The sequence below is a fragment of the Orycteropus afer genome, unplaced genomic scaffold, assembly GCF_000298275.1.
Source record: "Orycteropus afer afer isolate SDZICR_OR568_19922 unplaced genomic scaffold, OryAfe1.0 scaffold00017, whole genome shotgun sequence".
NCBI lineage: Eukaryota > Metazoa > Chordata > Mammalia > Tubulidentata > Orycteropodidae > Orycteropus > Orycteropus afer.
The window spans coordinates 4,162,494-4,190,214 of NW_006921604.1; the positions used below are offsets into that span (position 1 = coordinate 4,162,494).

The 27,721-nt window shown below is 38.4% G+C and overlaps 1 protein-coding gene across 1 annotated transcript in view; it reads right to left on the bottom strand.

The window, feature by feature from the left end:
- ACOXL (acyl-CoA oxidase like) overlaps positions 1–27,721 on the bottom strand; it is a 613,336-nt gene that overhangs the window by 187,671 nt on the left and 397,944 nt on the right. Inside the window, exons 12-13 of the mRNA XM_007959419.2 lie at positions 20,774–20,883; positions 6,598–6,709 (exon numbers count right to left, since the gene is read on the bottom strand). Coding sequence (XP_007957610.2) covers positions 6,598–6,709; positions 20,774–20,883 — 222 coding nt within the window. The remainder of the gene's footprint in view (positions 1–6,597; positions 6,710–20,773; positions 20,884–27,721) is intronic.

Here is a 27,721-nt window from a genome sequence, read left to right on the forward strand (position 1 = left end):
CTTTTCTGGAAAATTAAAGAGCAATATTGAAAAGCTGAGAAGAGAACAGATTTCTGAAACCCAGACATGTTTTTGCCTCTTTTATTTAATGATCAAATCATAGAGCTATTTTTGTAGGATCCTGGCATTCTAATGAAAATCACCCTCTTTATAGACACCATCCAAAGACTATTGTCAAAACTCTGGATCAGATGTTCAAATTACTGACCAGAATCATTTTATTTCAAGATACACACATTAATCCAGGTAGACATGAGCCAACATACAGCTAGTTGAGCAAATAGCTGGGCCAAAAATACAAATGAAAATATAAAAGAAGTCAATATTCTTTTCTCTGAAGAAAGTTTTACTTAATTAAGCACATTTTATTTTGTGTGGGATTAAAACTAGATAAGGACTTATCCTTTTGCCACCTAGAGTTTAAGTTCCTCCAAGGCAGGGGTACATTTTAATAATTTCTGTGGGTTTCTCATGCTAGGTGTAGAACACAGTATGTACTTAATGAATAATTAATTGAGTTGGCCATAAAAATGATTAATATTACTGGTAGTAACTAATATAATCAACATGAGTGCAAGGCTTTTTTTTTTTTTTTACCTCGTCTTATCCATCCTTGCAAAAACCTTGTGTGGTAATTATTTTCATTATCCTAGACTCATAGATGTGGAAGCCAAGACTCAGAAGTGCTAAAATCTAATTGTCTAATTCTAAAACCCTTATAATTTTTTTTTTTACCACGTGCTATGCTAAAAAAAAGAAAAGAAAAGAAAAGAAAACCACACACTCACATGTGCACAAAGGTTTTCTTCTCTCCTGAATCAGAAAATAAACACATAGGAAAAAATGAACAATTTGTTCTCAAGCAGAGAACAAGTATAAGCAGAAAATAGTTCTGATATTGACTAAGTATTGGGAGCATCTAATGCCTTGCTGAAAACAATTAAAACTAGGTATTATACAGTAGATCTACTTCTAATGACAGTAAAATAAAAATATAAAATGAAGATGATAGACTCCCAAATCCTGAAGATAAAAAGTTAAGAGAGTTGGAGAAATGGCATTAGCAAAATGAGTATGGAGAAATGTACAACCTGATACAGTGCTAGGGTAATACAATTTGTTCAACGTTTCTAGAGAACATTTTGGCAATATTTAAAGCCTAAAAACACACCCTGTCACTGTTAAGAGTATTTATTCTGGCACTGTCTATAATAACCCCAAAACCAGAAGCCTCAGAATGTGCAATCATTTATTATTGGCATAGAAAGATTGCCATCTATATTATTAATGGAAATATTGGTTACAAAAGATTACAATGCCCCATTTATATTTTGTTTCAAAAAAGCATGTGTGTATCAATGCCATATTATTGACAATTTTTCTCTCAGATGTTGTATTAGTTATCCATTGCTGTGCAACAAATTATCTCCAAATTTAGCATCTTAAAACAACAACCTTTCATTATCTCCCACAGTCTCTGAGGGTTAAAATCTGGGGACATTTTATTTTTTTTTTTATTTTTTAACTTTTTATTGTGATTTGTGTGAAAGTGTACTGAGCAAATTGGTCCATAAATTATTTAAACAGTCCATTGTTGACAGATACTCAATTGCTTCCATTTTTTTCTACCACAAACTGCTGCAAGGAGTATCTTTAAACAATTATCATTTTGCACATGTGCAAAATAAGTATGTGCTGTTATAATTTTGATAGATAGGGCCTACTGGCATATGTCTTTGTAATTTTGATAAATATGGCCTAATTAGCTTCTTTTTTTTATTTTTTTATTGTGACTTGGGTGCAAATTTGCAAAAAAGATTTGTTTTACTCTCAACAGTTCATGCACATTTGGTTGCACGGTCCCAATTACAAACCCAACAATAAAGAGCTCCCCTCCCATCTCCTCCCTGTGCTCCTTCCCTGAATCCTTTTTATCTGTGCTTCCTGTCTGCCCAGTTTTCCCTCTATGCAAATGCTGCCTTTCTGATGATCTAAGGGGTGTATCTCCCTGGGATAGGTGTTCTGTTTGCAGGCCTTTCTACTGTTTGGCTGAGAATTAATCCAAGGAAGTGAGTACAGTTCCAGGGCCAAAGGATAACCTGGAGCCACAGTCTCAGGGGTTCCACCAATCTCTACCTGACCAGTTACTGTGGTCATTTTTGTGTTTAAAATATGGGTACATTTTAGCTGGGTGCATCTGACTCAGGCTCTCTCAATCTAGGGATGAAGGATATGACTTAAGGCCATTCATATAGATGTTGGAAAGACATTTCAGTTCCTTGCCATGTGAGCTGCTCATGACATGGCTTTCCCCAGAGTAAGTGATCTGAGAGAGAGAGATAGAGAGAGAGAGACTGATAGACTAACCAAGATGGAAACCACAGTGTCTTTTATAATCTAATCTCAGAATAAACATACCATCACATCTGTTGCATTCTATTGGTCACACAAAACAATCTTGTTAACCGGGGGGTGGGGAACTACATAAAGGTGTGAATGCCAGAAATGACTCATTGAAGGTCATCTTAGAGGTTGGTTATCAAAGTTCATCATCTGGCCCTCAATTATTCACCTTTTTCCAAAAACATACTCATCCCCTCCAAACATTCACCAAACATTTCATCCCATTATAGCATCGGCTCAATGTACTAAATGAGGTCAGATGAAGATAAGGTTCCTCAGGTATCATTACTTAAGTATCAAATAAACAAAAAAACATACCCATTGAGTGGATTCTGACTCATAGTGACCCTATAGGACAGAGTAAAACTGCCCCCACAGGGTTTTCAAGGCAACAAATATTTATGGAAGCAGACTGCTTTATTTTTCTCCTACAGAGTAGCTGTTGTTGTTATATGCTGTAAAGTCGATTTCAACTCATAGTGACCCCTCCATGGGTGTCCGAGGCAGTATTACTACGGAAGTAGATTGCCCCATCTTCCTTCTGAGGAGTGGCTGGTGGGTTTGAACCGCCATCCTTCTGGTTATCAGTCAAATGCCTTAGGCACTACGCCACCAGAGTGCCTCCTACAGAGTAGCTAGTGAGTTTGAATTGCTCACCTTTTAGTTAGCAACCAACCACTTTTTAACCACTGCACCACCAGGGCTTCTTTCCTTAAGTACAGTTCCCCTCAATTTGAAAGCCTATGAACTGAAGAGACAAGGTATCTGTCTTCTATATACCCAAAACACAATGGTAGGCCAGGAACCTGTTCAAAAAGGAGGAAAATTGGAGAAGCACAGGAGTCAGTGGTCCCGAGCAATTCTGAAATACATTTGGGCAAATGTCAGAAGTTCTTTGGTTAGGAATCAAGCATATTCCTGCTCAGGAGTCATTCTTCTCCATGGTTCTTGCCTCTGCCTTCTAGGCTCTTGGTTCTGTCCTCTAAGGCACTCGTCCGTTTTCAGGAGAGGTAGCACATGTTTGCAGTTTTCTCAGCCAGCTTCTTGTTTGTAGAAGCTGGGTGACTCAAAGGCTCTTTTCATTTTGTACTATTTCTATACCTTTTAGCCTAAGCTGAAAATATTTGACTGATGGGTTATATAACTATCTTTAAAATAGTTCGGATATTCCACAATTCTTTTTTTTTTTTTTGAGTTTAGTCAACCAGACAAAAGCCACATCCACAAACCTCTTTGAAATAGACCCTGCAATGCTAAGAAAGCTGAAAAATGCCCTTAAACTTTCTGGAATTCCTATAGTTTGAGAGAATCTATGAGGCATTTTATTTGACTAAAGTCCCAACTTTGATCTTTCTTAGTTCCTTTAGATTTTATAGTTATACTCTGGGTTTTATCCTCAGACCACACATTTCTGAGTGTGTAATTTCTTAAGCTTAGCATGGTTTTACATCTGGAGAACTTGGGAATCTTCAAAACCAAGTCAAGTTCTACTTCTTTCCTTTAGCTTCTTTCTCTCTCCCCTTGCATTTTACTATAAGCAGCAATGAGAAGGTAGGCAACACTTGCAACACTCTGGTAGAAATCTCTTTACTAAATCACACTGTTCATTGGGTAAATTTCTACTTTTCCTATAACTGCAGACAACAGTGTTACTAAACTTTTTGCCACCACATAACAAGAATCCCCTTCTTCAGTTTCCAATCACATTTATCTCACTTTCCTGCAAGTCTTCACCCAAAACCTTATGAAAGACCATGAGGCTACTATTAACAATTTCTTCGAGGCATTTAGGTTTTCATTAATGCTCTTCTCAAAGCTCACTGCCAGGTTCCAAATCACATCCACATTTTTGGTTTTTGTTTCATCAGCATTCCACTTCTAGATATCAAAATCTACATTAGTTATCTATTGCTATGTAAGAAATACCCACAAAGTTAGCAGATGAAAACAACAGAAATTTATTATCTCATGTAGTTTCCGAAGGCCAGGAAGTCGGTACGAGAGTTCTGGCTCAGAGTCTCTTACAAGGTTGCAGTAAGCTGTTCACTTCCCCTGCCCCGCAGTCTCTGAAGACTTGATTGAGGCTGGAGGATATACTTCCAAACTCACGCAAATGGTTTTAGCAGGAGGCTGCAGTTCCTTGCCACATGGGCCTCTCCATAGGGCATGCTCATGACATGGCCTTTCCGAGAGTGAGAGATCCAGAAGAGAGAGCAGGAGCAACAGAATGACCAAGAAGGAAGTCGCGGGTGTTTTGAATACTCTAACCACAGAAGTGACATATCATTACTTCTGCTGTAAGTTACATAGACAAACCCTGGTAAAATGTGGTGGGGACTAAACAGGCATGTAAATATCAAGAAGCAGGGATTTCGGGGGGCTGTCTTGGAAGGTGGTTATCACAGATGCTATGTTCTTTGGTACATAAAACTCATGATATGGTATCATCCATTTGGCTTTGTACTGTGTTTACATTAATGCTTTTCAATGCTACTTTTTAAAAGATTAACATTGCCAACTTTCTGAAAGATATCTCAAAATATCTTGCTGTTTCTTGATATGTATTTTTACTCATCTTCTTCTCCTTATCTTTTTGTTTTTCATATCACTTTTTGTTTTGATGTGTATAAGTAGATATCAACATATATAATGAGATTCCTCTATAAAATATATATAATTAGATGTGTTTTTATATAGAGTATATATAATTAGGTTTGTTTCTAATCCATGACAGTCTATGCTTTACTAGGAGATTTGAAACTTCTTTTCATTTCATGTTACAGGCTATTTTTAATTGAATCCTCTACCTTCTAGAGGTCGGAGCTGGAGCGATTTATGGCCTTCTAAATTGGAATGGCTCAGAAGCTGTCTCTCCATAGTTTATTGTGGATTGAATTTAGAGAACATATTGTAATGGAAATGTTGTTTGCAAGTAATTACCAGATCAGTGCAGTCCAACATCAAATCACTGATCCTCTGGGGACCAGGGAGAGGAGTCTTGTGCTAAGTCAAATTAGACAGAGATAAAGAGGATATCACAATTAATAGGAAGCAGATTTTATGTAGTAATCTCTAGAGAAATCCTCAAATCAAGCAGCAATTGGCAGTGAAAACTCTTTAAACAGTTATCTCACACATGGTGTCCAAAAAGAAAAAAAAAAACCAAACTCACTGCCATCGAGTTGATTGTAACTCATAGTGACCCTTCCTTGGGTTTCCAAGGTTGTATCTCTATGGAAGTAGATTGCCCAGTCTTCCTTCCGAGGAGTGGCTGGGGGGTTTGAACCAGTCTTCTGGTTAGCAGTCAAGTGCCTTAAGTACTACGCCACACATGGTACAGGTACACTTAACGGAACAGCACTGGCATGTCTTCAAGTCCTCTGATAACATGCTTTCTGATTTGTTTTTCATTGCTATATTCCTCGGACTACACAAACTTCTGGTCCTTTTCACCCACTGTGTATTGTACTGGGAGATACAATCTTGGACTTGATATACAAAGAGAAGTGAAGGGGGAAAGTATATTGGGCCCCAATTCTGGTCCCCTCAGATCTTAATTCCCATGTAGAGGGAGGACAGTGCTCTGGTTTCAGGTTATAGTATCCCTGAGCCTCTGAGCCTGGGCAGATGGTGGAATAAGTAAAGCCTTCTCTTAGCATCTTGCTTGGGCAAGGTATGTGTCTTCAAACCACCCTGACTAACACTGAACTTGGCAGAAATTCTCTCTAAATTTCCATCAGTGGTTATAGAAGGTTATACATTTTTGCAGATCTTTATGGGTATCTTAATAAAAAATAGGAAGAGTATCTTTCAGGGTGATCCATTGATTAATTTTTATATATGCTTATTGCACTTTTTTTTTCCTAGAGAAGAATATATTGATTATACATATAGAACAATGAATTTTCAACTTCAATAAGGACTCAAACTCATCAACTCCCAGAGCAAACAAATGATAGTGTGGGTAGAATTCCAAAAGAGGATGATGTAAAGGAGGTTAACAATAGCACTCTGGCCTCCAAAGCAGGAAAGCTGTCATGTGAAATGGACTGTAGGAACTCTAGTCATTCTCAGCAGCTTGTAACTAACCTGGTTCTCCTCTAGTATATTTAGGAGATAGTTCACTAACCAGAACATAGTAACATGCCTTATACACATGTCAAAAGGAAAAATATAACACAAATGCATTTTTACCTTATAATAAATCCTGGTCACCAAACCCCGCTGAAGAACCCTTTCACGAAAATTCACTGCTTTCAACAAAAAGGCGAGTTTACCAACTGTGTCCATGTTAACTGCCAGAAAACTGAAGGAAAAACACAGTAATCATCATCAGTATTTTGGCCTCATTCAAGAATTTCATTTGAAATAAAGACATTTATTTGTTATTTTCAAAAAGAATTTTCTTCTAATTCAGTGTCATTAATCAAATTCATCTTGTTATTCAACCATCATCACATTCATTTCCAAATATTTCCATTAATCTCCACAAAAGCTTAGTGTTCCCTAAGCAATGAGTCCCTTTTGTTCCCTCCCTCTCCCTCATCCTTGGTAACTACTGATAAACTTAGGTCTTTATACACTTGCCTATTGTAAGTATGGTAAAGAGCTCCGGTGGTGTAGTGGTTAAGGCATTTGTTTGCTAACCAAAAGATTAGTGGTTTGAAGCCGCCAACCACTCTGCAGAAGAAAGATGAGGCAGTCTGCTTCTGTAAAGTGCAGCCTTAGAAATCCATTGGGGGTTGCTATGAGTCAGAATCACTTTGAGGACAGTGATTTTTTTTTTTTTTTTTTTTTTTTGTAAATATGTTATGTATATATTGACCACAGTTTTAAAAAATTAAAAAAAAAAGAATGTTCTTTCAATAGAAGAGTAGTGTAAATACACGCACTGTCCCCACCCATCTCACACTTGTTGTATGTGTACATCTTTTTAGTACTTTTCTAGTTTGCTCTACATGGTTTTCAGCTTTTTCTATTTACTATTCTGGGTAGTTCTCAATATTTTACAGTTTTGCTTCATTAACAGCTATATAAATTCTATCAAGTGGTTCATAATAATTAACCATTGTTGGACATTTATTTCAAATATTTTTTGAACTGAATATTAACTACTGAATATATCTATTACAAAGTATCTTTCAATGAGTAATATTTATTAAATATATATCAGGAAATAATATTTATTAAATTATATATCAGCAACTGTGGGAGCTCAGGTTGTACAGTGGCTAAGGCATTCAGCTGCTAACCAATACATCAGCAGGTCAAACCCATCAGCTGCACCATGGAAGAAAGATGAGGCAGTCATTAATATGGAAATCCATAAAGATTTACAGCCTTGGAAACCCAAAGGGGTGGTTCTTTTCTGTCCTATAAAGTCACTATGAGTCAGAGTCAACTCAATGGTAGAGGGTTTGGTTTTGCGTTTTGGAGCTAAGTGCATCTGGTGAATGATTTAATGATCTCAACAATTCTATAATATAGATACTATATTTATCCCAGCTTACAGCAAAGAAATCTCCTTGAAGACCAAGGTGCACCTAACCCAAGCCATGGTATTTTCAGTCACCTCATATGTGTGTGAGTTGGACAATGAACAAGGAAGACTGAAGAAGAGTTGATGTTTTTGAATTGTGGTGGTGGTGAAGAATGCTGAAAATACCGAGGACTGCCAAAAGAATGAACAAATCTGCCCTGGAAGAAGTGCAGCCGGCATGCTCCTTGAAAGTGAGGATGGATAGACTTTGTCTCACCTACTTGGGTCATATTGTTAGAAGGGACCATTTCCTAGAGAAGGAGATCATGTTTGGTAAAGTGGAGGGTCAATGAGAAAGGGAAAGGTCCTTAACAATATGGAATGAGATGGTGGCTGCAACGATGGGCTCTGGTATAGCAAGGATTGGGAGGCTGGCACAGGACTGGGCAGTGGTTCATTCTGTTGTACACAGGGTCGCTATGCATCAGAGCCAACTCGACGGCACCTAACAACAACAACAACATAGTTTAAGAAACCAAAGCTTATCAAGTTTAGTAACTTGCCCAACTACACACAGGCAGAACATGGTAATTCTTGGGTTTTGTTTTAGGGTACACCAGTATTTAACGGAAAAAGAGCCCCAAGGGACAGTAAGAAGGATGGGACAAACACAGGGTGCAGCAGGCCACAGACATGATGATTTTCTTCAGCAGGTAGGAATTTCTGTCATCCCCATTTGGCAAGTGAAGAAACTGAGGCAGAGGGGACTTAAGAGACTTATGCATAAACAGACTGCAAACCCTCACGCCTCCCTTCAAGTCCTACATGCCATCATGTTACTCTGCCTTTTGTATCAATGTTGTCCCTCATGAAACTTCTGTCTTTAGAATCTAGATAAATAACTGTGATGGTTAATTTTATGTGTCCAATTATCTAGGCTATTGTGCCCAGTTATTTGGTCAAACACTAAGACGTGTCATTAAATAGTTACATGTGATTACATCAGCTGGTCTTAATTAAAGCAGATCCTTCATAAGCTGGACAACGAATCAGGAAAACCACAGAACTGATGCATTTGAATTGTGGTTTTGGCAAAGAATCCTGAATATACTATGGACTACCAAAAGAACAAATAAATCTGTCTTGGAAGAAGGACAGCCAGATTGCTCCTTAGAAACAAGAATGGCCAGATTTCATCTCTCATACTTCAGTCATGTTTTCAGGAGGGACCAGTCCCTGGAGAAGGATATCATGCTTGGTAAAGCAGAGGACCAGCAAAAAAGGGGACTCTCAATGAGATGGACTGACACAGTGGCTGCAACAATGGGCTCAAGCATAGCAAAGATTGTGAGGATGATGCAGGATCAGGAAATGTTTTGTCCTATAGAACACAGAGTCACTTTGAGTTGATAACCCTTCATAATGTGGGTGGGTGGGTCTCACCCTATCAGATGAAGGACTTAAAAGCAAAAAGACAGCTTCCCTAGCATGTGTTCTGCCTCTAGGCTATGAATTTTGCCAGAACTCTTCCCCTTGTCTGACTTTGGGACTTAGAATCTCTAGCTCATTGCTAGAGATGACCAGATTTAGTACCTGCCAGCTCCCTACAACTGCAGGGGCCAATTTCTTAAAAGAAATCTCTCTCTCTCTCTTTCTGCTTCTTTAGAGACACCTGACTAAGACAACAACTAAAGGGTTAATACACAACTTAGGGTTTTCAACAGTGCAGTCACCTCTTTGCTACCCACCCCCAAAACCAAAACCAAACCCACTGCCATAGAGTCAATTCAGACTCATAGCAACCTCTGTTGGGCTTGTTGTTGTTGCTATTATGTGCCGTTGAGTCGGCCCCGACTCATAGCGACCCCTCCTTGAGTTTCCGAGGCAGTATCACTACAGAAGTAGGATTGCCCAAACTTCCTTCCAAGGAGTGGCTGGTGGGTTTGAACTGCCAGCCTTCTGGTTAGCAGTCAAGTACCTTAGGCACTGTGCTACCAGAGCTCCTGCCATTGGGCTTATGAGGTAGTACATCTTCACAGAAGTTGATTGCCCCATGTTCCTTCAGTGGAGCAGCTGGTGGGTTTAAACCATCAACTTTTTGGTTAGCATTCAAATGCCTTAGGCATTGCACCACAAGAGCCTCTTCTCTACCCCCATGTCCTGGAGAAATAAGATATTGAAGACTCAAATAACTAAGATTTCTATTAATTAATATTAAAAGCACACAAAAAACAGAAAGGCCAAACTCATAACCATCAAGTTGATTCTGACTCATAGTGACCCCAATAAGGTCTCCAAGGCTGTAAATCTTTACGGAAGCAGACTACCTCATCTTTCTACCACAAAGTGGTTAGTGGGTTTGAACTATGGACCTTTTAGTAGCCAAATGCCTTAACCACTGCACCAGCAGAGCTCCTTAAAAGTATACAAGTATTATCATTTAATCAGAGGCCAAAAGAGAAACTTAAGTAGCAGTGCTTTTGGGAATGTCATGTGCTGTATTAACAACTGCTCTTCTTTTGAGCAGAGAAGATGGGAGGTTAGTGGATAATTACATGTCAATCACTAAGACAATTAAATTATATCATTATTACTCTGAATCTGGACTTGGAAAGTTGAGTTGCTGCCTCAGTCTACTTAACAAAGAACTTTGTTAAGATGTTTAACTATACTAAGAAAGTATAGTATAACTATATTCAAAAGTATGTTTTAATCATTCCGGGGATTGTCACTATGAAACCCGAAGACTTTATTATGGGAGACTACCTTTCTTGGGATGTGTGTTATAAAAAGCTGTTTGTCCACCTGAAGTTATGAACTGTGCATGCTCCAGGAAGTAGAGCTCACTACCAGTACTGTGATGATTCACATGTTGAGCACAAGCACACTGAGGGAGCTCTAGGAACTTACCCAAGGCAGAAGATAGTACAAACACTTAAAATGTGGACTATTGCTAAAGGGAACCAACCTCCTTGCAATTTTTTTGTATTACAAAAAGATCAATATGACTCTAAAATGAAAATTTAGATTAAATTAAAACACACATCATAGGCTGCCAGACAAAGACAAATGCAAACCCCAAAGAAGTAGCACCATACATTAACCAGCATGACTGAAATTAAATACATTCAAAACCCCAAATCCTGGTAAAGTTGTGCAGCAACCAGAACTTTCATACTTGTTGATGAGAATGTAAAATAATGAAGCCACATTGGAAAAAGTTCTCACAGTTTCTCATGAAGCTTAAATAAACACATACCCTATGACCCAGCAATTCTACTTTTACTATTTTCCTGAGAAACAAAAACATACATTCACAAAAAAGGATTGTATAAGAATGTCCATAACTGTTCTATGCATGAGAGTGAAAAACTGTAAACATTCCAGGTGTCTATCCATATATAGAGGAGCCCTGGTGACTCTTTGTCTTGGCAAAGAATGCTGAGAATACCATGGACTGCTGAAAGAACTAACAGATCTGTCCTGGAGGAAGTGCAGCCAGAATGCTCCTTGGAGGCGAGAATGGCCAGACTTCGTCTCACCTACTTTGGTCATGTTGTCAGAAGGGACCATTTCCTGGAGAAGGATGTCATTCTTGGTAAGGTGGAGGGTCAATGAAAGAGGGGAAGGCCCTCAACGAGATGGATTGATACAGTGGCGGAGCAATGGGCTCAAATATAGCAAAGATCGTGGAGCTTGTGCAGGACTGGGCGGTATTTCATTCTGTTATGCACAGGGTTGCTATGAGTCAGAGATGACTCAACAGCACCTAACAAAAACTGGTGGCACAGTAGTTAAGCACTCAGTTGCTAACTGAAAGGTTGGTGGTTTGAATCCACCAGCCGTTCCATGGTAGAAAGATGTGGCAATCAGCTTCCATAAAGATTTACAGCCTTACAAATCCTATGGGACAATTCTACTAGGAAGGAAGATTGGGCAATCTACTTCCATAGAGATACTGCCCCAGAAACCCAAGACGGGGTCGCTATGAATCGGATCTGACTCAGGGCAGTGAGTTTGTAGGGTCACTATGAGTCGGAATCTACAGGATAGCAATAGATTTTTTTTCTTTCTTTTTTAATCCACATATAAAACCAAAACCAAACTCATTGCCATCGAGTCGGATCCAACTCATAGCAACCTTTCTTTGGGTTTCTAAGGCAATATCACTATGGAAGTAGATTGCCCAACCTCCCTTCCAAGGACTGACTGGTGGGTTTGAACTGCCAGCCTTCTGATTAGCAGTCAAATGCCTTAGGAATATAGAAAACAAATTATAGTATGCCCATAAAATAGAATACTACCCAGCAATAAAAATGAACAAACTAAAACACGCAAAATGACTTAATCTCAAAAACTTATGGGTTAACTTAATAACCCATTAGAATGCAGAAATTATCAAACAATATCATTTATATCATACACAAGTAAAATTTTGCTGAAGATAATTTAAAAATGGTTGCAGCAGTACATCAACAGGAAACTTCCAGAAATTCAACACAGATTCAGAAGAGGATGTGGAACAAGGGATATCATTGCTGATATAAGATGGATCTTGGCTGAAAGCAGAGAATACCAGAAAGATTTTTATCTATGTTTTATTTACTATGCAAAGGCATTCAACTGAATGCATCAGAACAAATTATGTAAAGAATGGGAATTCCAGAACACTTAACTGTACTCATGTGGAACTTGGACATAGACCAAGAGGCAGCCATTTGAACAGAACAAGGAAATACTGCATAGTTTAAAATCAGGAAAGGTCTGAGACAGGGTTGTATTCTTTGACCACACTTATTCAATTTGTTTGGTGAGCAAATAATCTGAGAAGCTGACTATATGAAGAAGAATGCAGTATCAGGATTGGAGGAAGAACCATTAACAACTTGCAATATGCAGATGACACAACCTTGCCTGCTGAAAGCTAAGAAGACTTTAAGCACTTACTGAAGAAGAACAAAGAATACAGTCTTCGGTAAGGATTACACCTCAATATAAAGGAAATAAAAATCCTCACAATTGGGCCAATAAGCAATATCAAGACAAATGGAAAAAAGTCTGAAGCTGTCAAGGATTTCATTTTACTTGGTTCCACAGTTAATCTCCATAGAAAAAACAGTCAAGAAATCAAACAATGTATTTCATCGGCAAAGCTACTGCAGACCTCTTTAAAGTGTTCCAAAATAAAGATGTCACTTGGAAGACTAAGGTGTGCCTGACCCAAACCTGGTGTTATCAGCAGTCTTATTTACATGTGAAAGCTACACAATGAATAAGGAAGACTGAGGAAGAATCAATTCCTTTGCATTATAGTGGTGGTGAAGAATATTGAATAAACCATGGACTGACAGAAGAATGAACTAATCTGTTTCAGTAGAAGTACAGCCAAAATTCTCCTTAGAAGTCAGGATGGCAAGACTTTGTCTCACATACTTTGGGCATGTTATCAGGAGGGAACAGTTGCTGAAGAAGGACATCATTCTTGGTAAAGTAGAGGGTCAGCACAAAAGTGGAAGACTCGTAATGAGATGGATTGACACAATGGCTGAAATAATGGGCTCAAGCACAGCAATGATCATGAGGATGGCATAAGACCAGACAGTGTTTTATTCTGTCTGTCAACAACTTAATAATCTAGCCACAAATAAGGTACATACTGTATGGTTATATGTATACAAAATACTTCAACAGGTAAAACCAATCTATGGTGGAAAAAAATATCAAGAATAGTGGTATGTCTTGAAAGGTGCTGGTAGGGTTGACTAGAAAGAGGCATGGGGGAACTTTTTGGAGTATAACAACCTGTATCTTGATAAAAGTTTGAATTGCACAGGTGTAAACATTTTCATAACTCAGTGAATATATACGGAAAATCTGTACATTCCATTGTATGCAAATTTTACAGAAAAAGAATAAAACTAATGAAATACTCAACTCTAGTTAATAATGTCCATGTTGAAGTATTAAGAGAGAAGTATGCTGATGTCTGCAGTTTACTTTGAAATTCATCAAAAAGATAATTGATGAGTGGACGGAGTGATTCATGGACAGATATGTGATAAATCAAGTATAGTAAAATGCTAATGGTAGAATTTAGATAGTGGGTATATGAATGTTCACTGTAAAATTCTTTCAACTCTGCTGGATGTTTGAAAATTTTCATAATATCATATGAAAAGTGTAATGCAGATTCTCAATATTCTTCAGCTCACACAGCTTGCTAAGGTATCTGGGCAGATGAGAGCAATGTGTGTTCCTTAGCAGGGGAGCGGAACAAAGGCAGAACTCACTTGAATAAAAAAAGGCAGAATGAAATTTTTTCTGGAGCCAGATAGACCCTCATCTCAGAGCCACTTCCCTCAGTGCTCTTTGCCAAGACCTGTCTGGCCTCACCTGGTCTAGAGTCTTCTCAAACAATGACTCCATGACTGACTCCTCCCAACATCCAAAGGAAGGGTAACTTCATAGTGAGCAGACAAGTGACCACCTACTTGAAGGGATTTCAGGGTATCAGGAAGTTCTTGGCCCATCTTTTCTCAAGTCCACCTGCTCATAGATACCTCCCTTGGGGGTTGTCAATACAACTGGTGTTTAACTGTTCACTAGGGTATAAGCTCCTTGGTGGCCAAGAGCCCATGGTTACTGCCACATCACCTGTGTTTAGAAAAGCACCCAGTATGCAGTGTGTGCTGAGGACATGCTGGATAAGAAAGGCCTTTTAATATGAAAATCAGATTAAATGTGGTTTGGGGGCTTATGTGAATAAACATAGACCAAATGAATCAGTAAAGTCTGTATGTGTGTGAGAGAGATGTGCACTGTTTTTAAGGTTAATAACCGAGACAAAAATAAATGGACTGGAACTTTCTAAATATTTACCATTGGAATACTGCCTTTGGCACATCTCAAATTCTGGAAAATTTGCTAGAAATATAGATTTGCATGTGGATGAGAGTCTGTCAGGCTTTCAAAATGGTAGAAAGCCCTGCTTTCTTCTCCAGAAGAGAAATAAAAGGAAAGATGACTTTGGTAGGAAGTTTCCTGAAAAGATGGAACTAATTCTTGTGGGGAAGTCCACAGTGCATCCTTGTTCCTAGCAGTGACCCTGGGGTCCACAGTACTACCCTAAAGCTAAGAAAGGAGGCCAATAATGCTGCTCATTGGAGGCCCAACAGGAGTCACACAGCTGGTACCATTCTTTCTCTGGGGGAAAAAGCCTGCTGAGCTCATTCATCACTGCAGCTGCTCTCTTCAAGGAAGATGCATTATCTGACTGCTTCTTCTTTCTCTGCTCTCTCTAACAACCCCTCCAGGAAACAAGGACCCTGGAGCTCCTTGCCTCACTCACCCAGCCCCATCCTTATCTACAGTTAAGCAAGTTCTCTAGATGTTTCAGCCTTCTAAGCAGGAGTCGACTCTAGATTGGGCTACTGAAAAATATTCGTTACTCACCTGTAAATCCTCCATCTACCCATTTTTCCAGCCACACTCTCCTCATATTCAGATCTATTCATCAGGTAGTGAATAAGTGCCAAGTTTAGGGTATAATTGAACTAGGCATTTTTAGTAACAAATGTGTTGTGTTTTTAATCTTCAGAGTCAAGGTTAAGACTCAGAGCTAAGGCTCTGAAGCCATACTCTGCAAGTTTTAATCTCACCTCTGAACTTCAGTTTCCTCACACTAAAAAAAGACCTAGAATAGAACCTACCTTAAAAGATTGTTGTGAGGATTAAACAAAATAATAAATATTAAGCATATAGAATAGTATTTGGCATTCAAAATGTGTTAAATGTTATGACTACTATTAGTTTTATTATCATCTTTTTATTATTTTTTGGCCAGGTCTTTGAATCCATCAATTTTTCTAACTCCTCTATTTTCAATCCATTAAACCTTAACTCTCAGCTAGTTGAACAACATCGGGAAAACACCTTTCATTTAATGGCATTTGATGGTCCTTCTGGTGGTGCAGTGGGTGAGGAATGTGGCTGCTAACCGGAAGGTCAGTAGTTTAAACTCACCAGTTGCTCTGTGGGAGGAAGATGAGGCAATTTACTCTCATAAAGATTTACAGACTTGGAAACCCTGTGGGGATCACTATGAGTTGGAATCAACTTGACGGCAGTGGGTTAAGTTTTTTGGTTTTTCAGTCAATGGGAGGTATGGCCCCCTGGAACCTAGGGCATCTATCTCTGGTTCCTAGTCCCTCATTGCTTCCTCTCTCATCTCCCTCACACACCTCAGGGTGTAAGTGTACTGAGATCCTCATGCTGCCCTAATAACAAGTCATTTCACAAGCCACTGGCAGAAGTTTTTCTCTTGACCACACTCCTCTCACCCCCATCCCCAGAATATTTTCTCACTTCATTCCAGTGGTTCTCTCTGTAGACTTTCTTGCTCTTCAATATTTTGTCATCTGTATGTCTACATGGGAGGTCTGGTGGCATAGTGCCTAAGGCTAACTTAGGCTGGCAGTTCAAACCCACCAGCCACTCCTTGGACGGAAGGTTGGGCAATCTACTTCTGTAGTGATACTGCCTCAGAAACCCAAGGAGGGGTCGCTGTGAGTCAGATCCAACTTGAAGGCAATGGGTTTGGGTATGTATACATATCTATCTCCTGGCCTGCACTGGGTGTTCCTTGAGATCAGGTAGAACTTACTTTAAGATAAACATTATGAGAGAGAGAAAGGATCACTTAATACAAGTAAAAAGAAATAAAAGCCCAATTCATTAGGAAAATACATGATCTACACAGTCATGTACCTAATGGTCTAATCTCCACATTTAAAGCTACAGAAAGAATGAACTACAGGTAAAAATTGATAAATTCATCATTAGAATGGCAAATTTCAAGACACTTTACTCAATTTTTAGTAGGGCTAACAAATGAAAAATAATAAAAAAAAATATGTTGTTGTTTTTCATTGCTATCAAGTCAATTCCAAACCATGGAGATCCCATGTGTGCACAGTAGGATTCCTCCAGAGGGTTTTCAAAGATGTGACCTTTCAGACACATAAGGAGCCTCTCAGTAGGTTTAAACTGTCAACTTTTTGGCTTGTAGTCCATTTCTTAACCATTTGCATCACCCAGAGACACACACACAAAAATATAGAATATCACAATTAGCAAGCTTGGTTTGTTGAACACACACAGAAATTTAGTGCCTTTTCCTCCCACATCAGACATTTACAAAAGTTTACTGTGTACCAAGCTATAAGTACATTTCAATATTCAAAGAATCAATACTATATAGTTATATTCTCTAAAAAAGGTGAGTCCAACCAGAAGTCAATAACAAAAACACAAACATAACATCTCCAAACAACTTTCCAAAAAACAAGTAAGTAAAGAAGAAATCATATAATTAAAAATATAATTAGAATTGAATAATAATAGAAAATACATCTCAAAATTTGTGGAACATGGTATGAGAATATAAGAACTAAAAGTATAAAACTAACAAACCAGTTGATCAGTGTTTATGTGGAAGATAAATAGCCCTAAATATTCACATAAGAAAAGGAGAAAGGCAGAAAAACAAGTGAGGGAAGCATAATAGTAAGAAGAAAGAGGAAATTAGGCAGCATCTAATAAATCACATTTACCTTTTGGTCTAACGACCCTACTCTTCCAGGACTTATTCTGAAGATATATTTCCACAAATGCAAAACAAAATATGCAAGGGAGTATTTATTTATTGAAGCATTAGTTACAACATATTGTAAATGACCCAAATGTCCATCCATAAGAGACTGCTTGAATAATCTATGGTGCTTTCATGCAATGTAGTACTATGCAGTTGCCACAAAAAAAAAAAAAAAGAAAGAAAGAAAATCTCTATAAATTGATATGGAGTAATGACTGGGGAATATTACTGCAAAGTGAATAAAGTAAGGGACAAAACAGCCTATATAATATCCTATCTTTTGAATAAAATAGAAGATGAAAAAGAATGAATACATACAATTGTTATTCTTTTTTTGCAAAAAGAAACACTGACATGATAAATCCAGAAGCTCGTAGAAAGGGGCTTCCAAATACAGGATAAAAATGGGATAGAGGGAATAGGAAAGGAGTAAGACTTGTGAGAGAGTATCTTATTATAAACTATTGACTTTTAAATCAAATGTTCTTTTCCAATAGAGTAATCTAGAGCTCACAATCTTGACCAAGTATCAAACTTAGTGTCAGCAATAGGGGGACAACCTATTATGTATTTCCTGATGTGATGTAAACAGATGTACTAAACCCACACATTAAGATTAAAAAAAAAAAAAAAACACAAAAAAAAGAATAAAAGGAATACGAATTAGAAAGAAAGAAAGAAAAATACGATGATTTGAGATGTATAGAGAAAACCACAAAGAATATATAGACATCACCATAAGAAAAATTTTTAAAGATGGCTGGCTATGTGACTTATATACTAAAGTCAGCTGCATTTACACTAAGCCAGTGATAATAAAAACATAATTTTCAAAATACACATTTATACATCCAAAATTATAAAATGTCTAATGACAAATCTGGTAGTATAGCACCTAAGGCATTTGACTGCTAACCAGAAGGCTGGCAGTTCAAACCCACCAGCCACTCCTTGGAAGGAAAGTTGGGCAATCTACTTCCGTAGTGATACCGCCTTGGAAACCCAAGGAGGGGTTGCTACGATTCAGGTCCAACTCGACGGCACATAACAACAACAACGACAAATCTGTCAAAAGCATGTATGAGTTGTATGGAAAAATTATAAAACTCTGGAAGAGGCTTAGAATCTTAAAATACAGAGGAAGACTCAGTTTTATAAATATGTCAATTTTCCTGAAAACAAACTATAGATTTAATATGCTTTCAAAGAAAAGCCCAGCAGGATTTTTTGTTTTGTTTTGTTTTGTCTTATCTAAAGAATTTGACAAACTGATTCTAAAATTTAGATGGCAGAGCAAAGGACCAAGACCAGCCAACATAATCCTGAAAATGTAAAAACACTTATTATAAAACTAGTGTCACTATCAAGTGTTGGATCAAAGATATACAAACACCAGGAGCAAAACAGACAGCCCATAAATGGATTCATGTATATATGGAAACTTAAATGCCAGAGGAGATATTGAAGACCACTAGAAAAGTACAGTTAATCTAGTAAATGGCTCTATAAAACTGACAGGTGCTGGAAAAACTGACCATCCTTAAGGGAGAAAAATGAAATGTGATCCCTTCCTCATACCACAGATACAAATTTCCAATGGATTAAAGAATTAAATGTGAAAAATGAAGCTCTCAAACTGAAAAATTCTACCTTATGACCTCAGAGTAGACAAGATACAGAAAATGTTGAATAGGAAAGAAATAATTGATACATTGATTTCTAATTTAAGAATTTATATTCATCAAAAGACACCACAAAGAAAGTATAAGATGAGCCAAAAATTTGGAGAAGACAGTAGCAGCACCTATAATAATAAAAGATAAAGAATCACTAAAATAAGGGGAGGAAACTGTAAAAAAAATTGGCAGAAGACATGAACAAGAATTTCAAAGTTGAAATACAAATGATAAATACATATATGAAAATATGTTCAACCTTAACAGAAATCAGAAGAATGAAGTTTAAAATCACAGTCTGATATCATTTTTTACATCAGATTGACAAAAATTAAAAAGTCTGATAATACCAAGCTTTGGTGAGTCTGTGGCTCCACAGGCTACGTTCTGCTGGTTGGGGTGTAAATTTGTACAACCACGTGGAAAAAATAATTGGGCATTATCTAGTAAAGTTGAGAGGAGCTCTGGTGATGTAATGGTTAAAGCATTCTGCTGATAACCAAAAGGTCGGCAGCTCAAACTCATCAGCCACTCTGCAGGAGAAAGATGAGGCAGTCTGCTTCTGTAAAGATTTATAGCTGTGGAAACCCTATGGGAAGTTCTACTCTGTCCTACAGGGTAGCTATGAATTGGAATCAACTCAGTGGCAGTGGGTTTGACTTGGTTTAGTGAAGCTGAACTTGGCATACTCTACAAAACAGCAATTCCTCTCCTAGGTAGTACATACCTTACAGGAGTGTTTTTCAAACAACAGATTGCAAACTATGGATGTCAGCAGTGATGAAAGATGTAATTTTGAATCTGGGTCATTTCAAACAAGTCTGAGAGACCTGTAGAAACTCTCGTACATGTTGCCCAAGAAGTATGTACAGACTGTTTGTAATAGCTTTGTGCAAAATATCAAAAAATTGGACACAATTCAATGTCCACTGATAGTGGAGATTAGAAAGAATAAATAAATCGTGACATATGCACATAATAGAATATTATGAGCAAAGAGATCAGCTCTTCAGCTAACATAACAACTTGGATAAATATTAGAAACAATACATTGAGCAAAACAGGAAGTTACACAATACCACATACAGTATGCCTTATTTATAAAGCTCAAAGATAATACTAAATTATCAACAAAAACAACCCAAAGCACTGATCCTGAAGCCAGACTGTCTGGATTCAAATCCTACCTCTGATGCTCACTAGCCATGTTATCTTGGGCAAAATGGCTAACCTCTGTGCCTCTGTTTCCTTTTGTGTGAAAAGTAAATCATAACAGTACCTACCTCATGAGGTCTTCATAAGGTAGATAAAACTGTAATGTGCTTGGAACAGTGGACATGGAGAGGAAGGAGCATCAGTTTCTAGAATATTAGCCCTGTTTTAGTTCTTAAGATGGGTTCATGGGCATTGATTTTACACATATAATTTATATACAGTTTTGTATATATCAAATATTACTTAAAACATCCAAACAAGAGTGAGTTGTGGCATGACAAGGCACTATAAGTCAGGCTTCATAAGACACAGAAAGTCAGTGACAGTGACAACCTGAGCAATACGTACCTGGTTCTCAGCTTGTCACCCATGGACTCAGTCCAGTTTTGGAGTAGGCCAAAAAACGGTCTTTCTTCAGACTGTTTGGAATATTGAGCCAGCAGTTCCCGCACCACAACCTGTACACAGAGTTCATCATGGTCAGTCATTTCTCAAAAATGTGGAAACTCCATCCTTCCAAGGGCTTCAGTTTCCCCAAGGCAAATGTGTGGTGCTGACCCCGACACCCTCAATCCCTCTCCCATGGCCGACTTCCCTGACTGGGATCAGCCTCAGTTCCAGGATCAACTGATTTGACACTTCAGATGAAACTTCTTGGCTGATCTGCTCTACTTTTGACATTCTATGGTCAATCAAGCCTTTGAGGAATAGTATGAAATCGAAGTTGGGTCCAACTCATAGCAACCCCTTCTTGGGTGTCTGAGGCAGCATCTCTATGGAGGTAGGTTGCTTAACCTTCCTTCTGAGGACTGGCTGGTGGGTTTGAACTGCCAGCCTTCTGGTTAGCAGTCAAATGGCTTAGGCACTAATGCCACCAGAGCTCCCAGTATAAAAACAGACACATAAAACAATCTCCATCTATCCCCTCTCTTAGTAGCTTTAGATTTATAATTTGGGGCTCAAATATGGCATGCTTTTCCAACTTGGTTAAAGATTTTCATGGATAGCCTGCTGGAGATAGAGGTCTAGCCAACAGCCAGCACCAACTGCTAGAAAACTGAGCTGACCAACCAGCCAATCAAGGCTCCAGCTGACTGCCACAGCATAAGTAAGCCCAGGTCAGGCCAACAGAAGAAACAGGCAGTGTATGCCCAGTCCAAATTGCCAAGCTACAGACTCATGAGCTAAGCAATGGTGGTTGTTTTAAGTGACAATAATAGATTTATCCTCATATAGCTATCAGTTTCATATACTTTCACATAGATTACATAAAGTGTTAAATACATGTTCAGTCCATAATATGTAACAGATATTTTAGTTATCTGTTTCTACCACTAACAACAACAGCTGTCATCATGTCAACCCCAACTCATGACATTCCCATGTGTGTGAGAATAGAAGTATACTTCATAGAGTTGTCGATGGCTGATTTTTTGGAAGCAGATCACCACGCCTTTCTTCCAAGGTGCTCTGGGTAGAATCAAACCTCTAATCTTTCAATAGTAGCTGAGTGTGTTAACCATTTATTTCCACTACTCAGGAAATCCAGTTATCTGCTTAATGGCTATATAATTTTCTTCTGTTTAGAAAAATCTTAGTTAATCAAACATTTCCATTCTGTTGGATATTTGGTTTGGTTCCAATCTTATCCTGTTATTAATAACCTCGATATCAATAAAGTCAGACAAACAGTCCTGTCCTTTTTTGAATTATTACCTAAAAATAAATCCCATTAGCTTGACTGATGCAGAGGTTCTTAAGGAGGGCCACCCTGCCTATGAAGAGGGTCCTGGAAACTTGTCAGCACCATCTTTGCCCAGGGGAGCTTTACTGGCATTGGTGACACAGCCATATCTATAATACATGGGGGCAGTCACAGTCTCAGAGGACTGTGTTGCATCCAATGTCCTGATGGACACCATGTGCTCAAACATATATGGGCAATTGCAAAGCCAAAGTCAACCTCAGTTAGACCAAAGCTTTCTGATTCTCCTTCTCACAGGCCTATGGAATGATTATACTCCTCTGATCCCTTGAAGTTAGAGGTAGCCATGGGACACACAATAACAAGTGACCTGCAGGCTGGTGCATAAATGACTCAGCATTTCTCTCCTTTCCTGCTACCATGGCAATGTTCCTGGTTCAGACAAGCCTGAGCCTCAGTCTGCACTTGAGGTGGCCATGGTAAGTCTGCATATAGATGCTGGCACCATTAGATCTTCTGTGATTTTGTATTTACTTCATAATATAAATTACTTTTCTAACACTAATACCAAAACCAGAGAAAGACACCACTAAAAAGCAAAACTACAGATAAATATCTCTCATGAACACAGATGCAAAAATCTTCAACAAAATCCTAGCTGACAGAATCCAACAACATATCAAAAAAATAATACATCCTGACCAAGTGGGATTCATACCAGGTATGCAAAGGTGGTTCAACATCAGAAAAAAAACAATCAATGTAAATCACCACATAAACAAAACAAAAGAGCCATATGATTATATCAATTGATGCAGAAAAGGCATTTGATAAAATCCAACACCCGTTCCTGTTCAGAACTCTCAGCAAAATAGGGATAGAAAGGAAATTCCTCAACATAATAAAAGGCATATATGCAAAGCCAATGGCCAACATCATTATTAATGGAGAAAGACTCAAGGCATTTCCCTTATGAATGGGAACCAGACAGGGATGCCCTCTATCACCACTTCTATTTAACATTGTATTGGAAGTCCTGGCCAGGGCAATAATGCAAGAAAGAGAAATAAAAGACATACAAAGTGGCAAAGAGGAAGTAAAACTATCTCTATTTGCAGATGATATAATCCTGTACATAGAAAACCCAAGAGACCCAACAAAAAAATTACTGGAACTAATAGAGAGTTCAGCAAAGTGGCAGGATAAAAGGTCAACATACAAAAATCAGTAAGATTCCTCTAGACAAACAAACAGTCCTCTGATAAAGAAATAAGGGAAACAATACCATTTATAATAGCTACTAAAAAGATAAAATATCCAGGAATAAACCTTACTAGAGACACAAAAGACCTACACAAAGAAAACTATAAAACACTACTACAAGAGACAATAAGGACACTACATAAATGGAAGAACCTTCCTTTTTCATGGATACACACACACAAACACACACACACACACTGCTGTCGAGTCGGACCCAACTCATAGCGACCTCTCCTCGGGTTTCTGAAGCAGTATCTCTATGGAAGTAGGTTGCCCAACTTTCCTTCCAAGGAGTGGCTGGTAGGTTTGAACCACCAGCCTTCTGGTTAGCAGTCAAATGCCTTAGGCACTATGCCACCAGAGCTCCTGTTCATAGACAGGTAGACTCAATATTGTGAAAATGTCAATACTACCTAAAGCAATCTACACATTTAACACAATTCCAATCCATATACCAACAAAATTTTTTAAGGACATGGAAAAACCAATTACTAACTTCATATGGAAAGGAAAGAGACCTCAGATAAGCAGAGCACTTCTGAAGAAGAAGAACAAAGTGGGAGGTCTCACACTCCCAGATCTAAAAACCTACTATACAGCCACAGTAGTCAAAACTTCATGGTGTTGGTACAATGATAGACAGATAGACCAATGGAACAGAATTGAAAGTCCAGATATAGACCCATCCATCTATAGACAGCTGATCTTTGACAAAGGTCCAAAACCCATTAAATGGGGGAAGAGACAGCCTCTTTAACAAATGGTAATGGCAAAACTGGATATCCACTTGCAGAAAAGTGAAACAAGACCCATACCTCACCTCATACACAAAAACAAACTCAAGTTGGCATAAATAGACTGTCAATCATAACCCAGAATGCACAGGAGGTAGAAGAGAAGCTAGATGACTGAGACCTTTTAAAAATTCAATTCTTATGTGCATCGAAAAGACTTTGTCAAATGGGTAAAAAGAGAACCTACAGATTGGGAGAAAATATTTGCCTATGACATATCTGATAAAGGACTTATCTCCAAAATCTATAGAAAACTTCGACACCTCAACACCAAAAAGACAAACAACTCAGTTCAAAAATGGGCAAAAGGCTTGAACAGACACTTCACCAAAGATGATATACTGGCGGCCAACAAACACATGAGAAATTGCTCATGATCATTAGTCATTAGAGAGATGCAAATCAAAACAACGAGATCTCACCCCAGCAATAATAGCAAAGTTTAACAGGACAGAAAATAACAAATGCTGGTGAGGTTGCTGAGAGTTTGGAATTCTTGTGCATTGCTGGTGGGATCATAAACTGGTACAACCACTGTGGTATACAGTATGGCATTACCTCAAAAAACTGAAAATAAAAATACTATTTGACCCAGCAATTCCAATACTAGGAATATATCCTAAAGAGGTGAGAGACAGCACACAAACATATGTACACTTATGTTCATCGCAGCACAGTTCACTATAGCAAAGAGATGCAAACAACCTAAATGCCCATCAGTGGATGATGGCTAACCAAACTATGGTACATGCACACAGTGGAATACTATGATACATTAAGGAACAATGGGGGATACGCAAATCATCTCACAATGTGGATGAGCCTAGAAGACACTGTGCTGAGTGAAATAAATCAATCACAGAAAGACAAGTACTATATGAGCCCATTACTGTAAAAAAACAAAGAAGGGTTTGCTTGAGAAAGGGAATTCACTTTGTAGGTTACCAGGGTAGGAAGGGAAGGAGAGGGATTAATTTTGGGCTTTTGGGGGCTAATTTTGGGCTTTTGGGGGCTGACGTGGGTAAGGGGAGAAATGTATAGAAAGAGTCTGTGACCATCATGATAACATTAGGAAAAGGGAGGACAGTGACTTGTGCACATAAGAGATAGACGACAGATGCTAATATCAACCAGTGTGCCCACAATACTGCATTACCATTAACACCAAGCACCAGGCTACAAATAAACACATAAACACCTGAGAGGATCAGGTGGGGGTCAATTAACCGGAGTATACTCTAGACCAAGGATAGATTCAGTGAAGGCTAACCTTGCACAGATACCAGTGATACAAAATACCTGCAATCCTTACAGAAACAATAGAAGACAGACATAGAGTAATCCCTCACAGACACCCAGACACTGTTGGAGAAAGACCCAACGGATCTACCATCTCAGGACCATAGTACTGGGGACACCAGACTCAATTGGCACAACAAAACACATAAAAGTCTCATTTCTCATCCTACATTGGTGAGTAGCGACTGAAGCCTTAAAAGCTTTCAAGCACCAACCAAGATGCACCTAATGGTCTGCTATCATCAGAAGCAAAGAAGAACAAAAAAAAAAAAAAAAAAAGGGCATTTGGAAGCAATCAGCCCTAGGACATGATGGCCCTCAAGACCAGAACTAGATGGTGCCCAGCTACCAATGCCAATCACTCAGGAAAAGATCAAATCTGGAGATCCTGGATAGAGTGGGAGGAAAAACGTGGAACAAAATCCAAAAACTCAATAATGACCAGAATTACTGGTTAGATGGAGTCTGGTGAGACTCCCAAGACTATGGTACTGGGATACATTCTGGACCTGGAATAAAGCTCACTCCCAGGGGCTGGCTCTCAGCCCAATAGTAAACAAGATGTACATGCAGATCACTCAACCCAGGGTGATGCACCCACATAGTCTATGGTAATGCATCCCTTGGTGCAATCTATCATGGGGCACCAGAGGGGCAACATTCACAGGGAGGAAATGCAGGACAAACAGGAGTACATAACTATGAGGGGCACGGGGGAGGGTTACTGGGCAGGGAGGGAGGACACTGGGTTAGGGCTGGGCATGGTAAATGGGGAGTGAAACTAAATGTACATGCAATGTTGGATGCAAAACAAGCCCTTAAAATAAAAAATTTAAAAATAAAAATAAATAAATTACTTTTCTTATGTTTCTTGGTATTACTTTATTTTCTTGATGTACTGTCTTGAATTCGTGAAATTATTTCTCCAGATAGGTTGTATTATTCATGACTTCATCTCAAGATGATAAAAGAGGCGTTATAAAATATTTATTATACAAAAGAGAAATTAGGTCCAATGGGTTTGAGAATCACTGTACTATGGGTGATACAATGACTGTCACCTATGTTGTCATAAAGACATCAACTGCTTTACAAAATAAGTTGCGGAAATCACAGACTGCCTGCAATGTATGAAGGAAAAATTGGGGAAATTAACTTTAACTAGAATTAGAATTAAAGTGATACAAATGTCAATTTAGTTTCACTGCCATGCCACTAAGATTAACCACTTTCTTGGTTTTGCTAGTCTATTAAATTTATGATATCTCTTTATCTCTCTCTATTGCTATTAAAGCGACATCATTCTAAAATTAAAAAATTTCTTGCTCTGATTCTCACTCCTCCATACCTTTATCTTGCTTTACTTTTCTTCCTACCACTACTGCTACTTAATGATATACCACATAATAACAGGTTTACTGGCTTAGTGTCTTTCTGCTTCCTGGAATACAAGTGGGAGCAGGGCAGAGCCATTCATTACTATCTCACCAAACAATGCATTACTGAATTAGGAATGGAGGAATCATTCTTCAATGCATAAGCAAATGTATACATTTCTTTACTGTTTTCAATACCTCATCATGTGTGTTCAATTTCTTAATCATTTCCTTTAACTTTTGTCACTGCTTCCACCATTCCCATTGAAGCAACTTCAACTGGGAAAAGTAAATGACTCTAACTAGAATGAATAAGGAAGACTGAAGAAGAGTTGACGCTTTTGAGTTGTGGTACTGGCGAAGAATACTGAAAGTACTGTGGACTGCTAAAAGAACTAACAAATCTGTCCTGGAAGAAGTGTAGCCAGAAAGCTCCTTGGAAGCAAGAATGGCCAGACTTCATCTCACCTACTTTGGTCATGTTGTCAGAAGGGACCACTCTCTGGAAAAGGATATCATGCTTGGTAAAGTGGAAGGTTGGCGAAAGAGGGGAAGGCCTTCAACAAGGTGGATTGACACAGTGGCTGCAATGATGGGCTCAGCTATAGAAAGGATAGTGAGACTGCCACAGGACCAGGCAGTGTTTCTGGGCAGTTATACTGTATAGAAGGTAACTATGAGTCAGAGACAACTCAACGGCCCTTAACAAACAACAACAATTGGAACTAAAATTGAAATGTTATAATGATCAAGTTCAGTTGCTAAACCTAAGTGAAAAGACAGATAAATTGGGTTCTAGCTAATACCACAAATGTGCATTCTCATGCAGGGCCTTTGCTCCTGTTTTTTTTTTTTTTTT